This window comes from Palaemon carinicauda, chromosome 4 (genome assembly GCF_036898095.1).
Source record: "Palaemon carinicauda isolate YSFRI2023 chromosome 4, ASM3689809v2, whole genome shotgun sequence".
NCBI classification, from domain to species: Eukaryota; Metazoa; Arthropoda; class Malacostraca; order Decapoda; family Palaemonidae; genus Palaemon; species Palaemon carinicauda.
In genome coordinates this window covers 64043489-64049938 of record NC_090728.1, presented here as the reverse complement: position 1 = coordinate 64049938, position 6450 = coordinate 64043489, and the positions used below count along the sequence as shown (strand labels likewise).

General features: G+C 30.9%; 1 protein-coding gene across 1 annotated transcript in view; it reads left to right on the top strand.

Moving 5' to 3' along the window:
• The window catches only part of LOC137639469 (probable cyclin-dependent serine/threonine-protein kinase DDB_G0292550), a 1653-nt gene extending 1099 nt beyond the window's left edge, over positions 1–554 (top strand). Inside the window, exon 1 of the mRNA XM_068371739.1 lies at positions 1–554. This exon is cut by the window's left edge and continues 1099 nt beyond it. Within this exon, the coding sequence (XP_068227840.1) occupies positions 1–554 (554 nt within the window).
• The last annotated feature ends 5896 nt before the right edge of the window (positions 555–6450 follow it).

The window sequence follows — 6450 nt, the reverse complement described above, 5'->3', positions numbered from 1 at the left end:
CAAACCAAAACCTAGTCATGAGACACAACACTGATTCAAACCAAAACCTAGTCATGAGACACAACACTGATTCAAACCAAAACCTAATCATGAGACACAACACTGATTCAAACCAAAACCTAGTCATGAGACACAACACTGATTCAAACCAAAACCTAATCATGAGACACAACACTGATTCAAACCAAAACCTAATCATGAGACACAACACTGATTCAAACCAAAACCTAATCATGAGACACAACACTGATTCAAACCAAAACCTAATCATGAGACACAACACTGATTCAAACCAAAACCTAATCATGAGACACAACACTGATTCAAACCAAAACCTGATTATGAGAAACAACACTGATTCAAACCAAAACCTAATCATGAGAAACAACACTGATTCAAACCAAAACCTGATTATGAGAAACAACACTGATTCAAACCAAAACCTGATTATGAGAAACAACACAGATTCAAACCAAAACATAATTATGAGAAACAACACTGATTCAAACCAAAACCTATTTATGAAAAAACCACTGATTCAAACCCAAACCTAATTATGAGAAACAACACTGATTCAAACCAAAAAATAATTATGAGAAACAACACTGATTCAAACCAAAAAATAATTATGAGAAACAACACCGATTCAAACCAAAACCTAATTATGAGAAACTACACGAATTCAAACCAATACTTAATTATGAGAAACAACACTGATTCAAACCAAAACCTAATTATGAGAAACAACACTGATTCAAACCAAAAAATAATTATGAGAAACAACACTGATTCAAACCAAAAAATAATTATGAGAAACAACACCGATTCAAACCAAAACCTAATTATGAGAAACTACACGAATTCAAACCAATACTTAATTATGAGAAACAACACCGATTCAAACCAAAACCTAATTATGAGAAACTACACGAATTCAAACCAAAACCTAATTATGAGAAACAACACTGATTGAAACCAAAACATAATTATGAGAAACACTAATTCAAACTAATTATGAAAAACAACACTGATTCAAACCAAAATCTAATTATGAGAAACAACACTGATTATTATTATTATTATTATTATTATTATTATTATTATTAATAGCCAAGCTACAACCCTAGTTGGAAAAGCAAGATGCTATAAGCCCAAGGGCTCCAAACAAAACCTAATTATGAGAAACAACACTGTCCTTCTCAGAGACAGGGAACATATGGATGTCATTTTCTGTAGGGAATTGTTAATCCCATCATCCCAGTTATGTTTGCCACGCCCTTACAACTCGCAGGATTCGTCTCTCGTATCCTATAAAATAAAATATTAATTCTAAATACAATTTTTAGACAAATGATTGTGAGAAATTAACTTTGATGTGATTGTTCTGGTGTATTTCAAATAAGAAATGCATCGTCAAATATAAAAAAGAAAACTAGAAATTACATTTTTTTACAGTGAAAGGTACTGAGAGAGAGAGAGAGAGAGAGAGAGAGAGAGAGAGAGAGAGAGAGAGAGAGAGAGACCTTATGGATGAATGAACAACTCTTCCAATTATTCCCCTTTTGCAACAAAACAGTATTTGGTGCAAAATATGACTTATCATCAAATACATAAGGAAGGAGAGAGAGAGAGAGAGAGAGAGAGAGAGAGAGAGAGAGAGAGAGAGAGAGAGAGAGAGAGAGACCTTATGGATGAATGAACAACTCTTCCAATTATTCCCCTTTTGCAACAAAACAGTATTTGGTGCAAAATATGACTTATTATAAAATACATAAGGAAGGAGAGAGAGAGAGAGAGAGAGAGAGAGAGAGAGAGAGAGAGAGAGAGAGAGAGAGAGAGAGAGAGAGAGGAAATTTTTGAGCTAAGGATTTGATCTTGGGAGGCCCTATAGGTCTACCTGCTGGGTCAGTAGCACCTATTGCCTGACACTCCCTGGTTCTAGCTTGGGTGAAGAAAGGAAATTTCTGAGCTAAGGAAGGGGCTTTTAGAGAGCCTATGTGTCTACCTGCTGAGTGATCAGCAGTTATTGCCTGGCCCTCCCTGGTTCTAGCTTGGGTGAAGAAAGGAAATTTGTGAGCTAAGGAAGGAGCTTTTAGAGAGCCTATATGTCTACTTGCTGAGTTATCAGCAGATATTGCCTGGCCCTCCCTGGTTCTAGCTTGGGTGAAGAAAGGAAATTTGTGAGCTAAGAAAGGGGCTTTTAGAGAGCCTTGTGAGCTAAGAAAGGGGCTTTTAGAGAGCCTTGTGAGCTAAGAAAGGGGCTTTTAGAGAGCCTATGTGTCAATCTGCTGAGTTATCAGCAGCTATTGCCTGGCCCTCCCTGGTTCTAGCTTGGGTGAAGAAAGGAAATTTGTGAGCTAAGAAAGGGGCTTTTAGAGAGCCTTGTGAGCTAAGAAAGGGGCTTTTAGAGAGCCTTGTGAGCTAAGAAAGGGGCTTTTAGAGAGCCTTGTGAGCTAAGAAAGGGGCTTTTAGAGAGCCTTGTGAGCTAAGAAAGGGGCTTTTAGAGAGCCTATGTGTCTACCTGCTGAGCCATCAGCAGCTATTGCCTGGCCCTCCCTGGTTCTAGCTTGGGTGAAGAAAGGAAATTTGTGAGCTAAGAAAGGGGCTTTTAGAGAGCCTTGTGAGCTAAGAAAGGGGCTTTTAGAGAGCCTTGTGAGCTAAGAAAGGGGCTTTTAGAGAGCCTTGTGAGCTAAGAAAGGGGCTTTTAGAGAGCCTTGTGAGCTAAGAAAGGGGCTTTTAGAGAGCCTTGTGAGCTAAGAAAGGGGCTTTTAGAGAGCCTTGTGAGCTAAGAAAGGGGCTTTTAGAGAGCCTATGTGTCTACCTGCTGAGCCATCAGCAGCTATTGCCTGGCCCTCCCTGGTTCTAGCTTGGGTGGAGAATGGGCTTTGAGTGCTGATATTTGCATATATAATCATTCTCTATGGGTTTGTTACTGTCCCTTGCCTCTCCCATTCATGAGTGACCTTTAAACCTTTTTGCAATGTAATTGAGAAGTCAAATGACCTTCCATTACATATTATTGAAACTGTGATTATACATTTTTCTTCTTGAAATACAGTTTTACATTTTGAAGGCTATAAAAAGCTATTGAAATTAAATTCATTAGATTATATTTCATTATCAAATAACTTAAAAATAACTTTTTATCAAAAAAAAAAAAAAATCTGTAAATATTCCTTGATCTATGCATTTTGAAGTCTATGAAAACCCATTGAAATAAAATCTATTGTATTTTATTTTATAATAAAATACCTTAAAATAACTAGCTCTTGTCAAAATTGAAAAAGATTTCAGGAAATATTAATTGATAAATTGAAACAAAATACTCATAATTCCAATAGAGTCTCGCATTTTGAAGGCTATAAAATGATATTGAGATTAAATTCATTGAATTACATATCATAATTAAATAAATTAAAATATAACTAGTTTTTGTCAAAATTTCAAAAAATATGGAAATATTAGTTGATAAATGGAAACAAAATATTCATAATTCCAATACAGTTTTGCATTTTGAAGGCCATAAAAAGCTATAAAAATATTGAATTGATTGAATTATATATCATAATCAAATAACTTCAAATAACTAGTTTATGTCAAAATTTAAACAATTCTGGAAATATTCATTCATATATAGAAACCAAATATTCATAATTCCAAGTAAAGTAATTACAATTTCAAATTCAGATTTTTCATCTATTGACTTTCTAACAAGAGCTAATATACCTCACGGTGACTCATTCACTCAGGGCTGTTAAAATGACAGAAAAGCAATTTCCATTGTAACTCTATTCCAATCTCTATAATAGAAATGTGTGTACTTGAACGTTTATGGGTAATGAAGTAACATATTATTATTATTATTATTATTATTATTATTATTATTATTATTATTATTATTATTATTATTATTATTATGATGATGATGATGATGACGATTCTTCTTCTTCTTCTTCTTCTTCTTCTTCTTCTTCTTCTTCTTCTTCTTCTTCTTATTATTATTATTATTATTATTATTATTATTATTATTATCATTATTGTTATTATTATTATTATTATCATTATTATTATTATTATTATTACTATTATTATTATTATTATTATTATTACTTGCTAAGCTACAACCCTAGTTGGAAAAGCAGGATGCTATACGCTCAGGGGCTCCAACAGTGAAAATAGCCCAGTGAGAAAAGGAAACATGGAAAAATTAAATATTTTAAGAACAGTATCATTAAGATAAATATCTCCTATATAAACTATAAAAGGGATGCTTATAGTATCCTGCTTTTCCATCTAGGGTTGTAGCTTAGCAAGTGATAGTAATAATAATAATAATAATATTTTAATAATAATAATAATAATAATAATAATAATAATATGTATTAATTTCCTTCTGTATCAATAAATTTAGTATTTTGTATTATCTGTACTCTTTATATCCTTATACATCATAACAGTAAGATTATCAATAATTGTCACTATATTAAAAGACTCCAAGTAATCATGAATGTATTATAAAAGTTTAAAGGCCACTCATGAATGTCAGAGGCAAGAGACAGTGAAATTGCCCTATTAAGCAGGACAATGCCCTAGAGACTGACCCTATTACATATGATCAGCACCCAAGCTACCTCTCCACCCAAGCTAGGACCAAAGAGGGCCAGGCAATGGCTGGTGATGACTCAGCAGACAGTATAGGGTCCCCTAAACCCTCTATCCTTAGATCACAGGGATGGTTGCAGCGACTAGAGGAAGTAACGAGTTTGAGCGGGACTCGAACCCCAGTCTAGCGATCACCAGGCAAGGATGCTACCATCAGGCCACCATAGCCCCTTAAGTGTAGGAATTAAGTTAATATTTATTCAAAATATATTATCATCTATATGAGAGATTTTCTGTAACGCTTAAAAAAAAAAAAAAAAAAAAAAAAAAAAAAAAAAAAAAAAAAAAAAAAACCTGGAGATTTTTTTGTAACGCTTAAAAAACAAAACAAAAAAAACTTGAGAGATTTTTTTGTAACGCTTAAAAAAAGAAAGAAAATAAAAACTTGTTAAATCCAGATAATATATATTAGAGAAATTCTTTTGTATTTGATAAAAGCTGACTAAGATTAATCATGAAGTTATATAATGCATTTTCTGTATAAAAGTAATCTAGGGAGAGCTCTTGTATATTGTATTTTTTTTCATTCTTTTAATCCATTGTGGAGGTACTCGGAAAGTTACAGCAGCTATAAATTAATTTTATAAATAATTTTCGAAGAATTTTCATACTTAGTGAATCACATAGAATAAAATACGTTGGCCTGGATAGATGATTAAATTGATTGATTTTTCCAAAAATATGCGAGAGATAATAATATCTTGAAGCTACAACAAGAAAAATAAAAAAAATAATGTTGATTTTAAGAAATTAATTCAGTCGAAAATCAAAAAATCTTATTTCTAACCTTTTTTATAAAAAAAAAGGTTTGATTAATTAAATAAAATTATTTAAAAAGAGAAAAAAAAATAATGTTGATTTTTAGAAATTATTTCAGTCGAAGATAAAAAAAAATTTATTTCTAACCCTTTTCATAATTTTTTTTTTATCAATTATACCAAATTATAAAAAAAAATAATGGTGATTTTCAGAAATTAATTCAGTCGAAGAGCAAAAAAACTTCTTTCTATCCTTTATTCTAAAAACTTTTTCAATCAAGTATACCAAATTGTTATTTTGAAAAAATAACACAGAAAATATAATAGGCAAATATCTCCTAGTGTTAGTGTCGGGTGACACATTAGAAAAATAGAATAATAAGAATGGTGACTTTAAGAAATTAATTCAACCGAAAATAAAAATAAAAGTATTTCTAACTTTATTTTTTTTTAATAAAATTTGATCAGTTAAACCTAATTTTTATTTAAAAAAAGTAAAAAACAAAATACAATAGACAGATAGCTCATTGAGTTAGTGTTTAATGAGATATTAATTTAATTAACCTGGGTAGGTATGGTGGGTTGCGTGAATAAAAATGAATAAAAATGAATAAAATCAGAGAATCTTCTATAATATACTTTGCCGTGTATTGTGATAATATCCCTTTACTTTTTCTATACATCAAAAAACACGTGCGTTGCTGTATTCAATATATATATATATATATATATATATATATATATATATATATATATATATGTGTGTGTGTGTGTGTGTGTGTATGTATATATATATATATATATATATATATATATATATATATGCATGTGTATACTTTATATATATACATATATATATGTATATATATATATATATATATATATGTACATATATATATATATATATATATATATATATATATATATATATATATATATATACATGCATACATGCATACATATTACGAAGCATCCAATAGCATCAAAAGTACTGCAAAGAGAATATAAAATTTTCTGGGCTGTTTGCTCG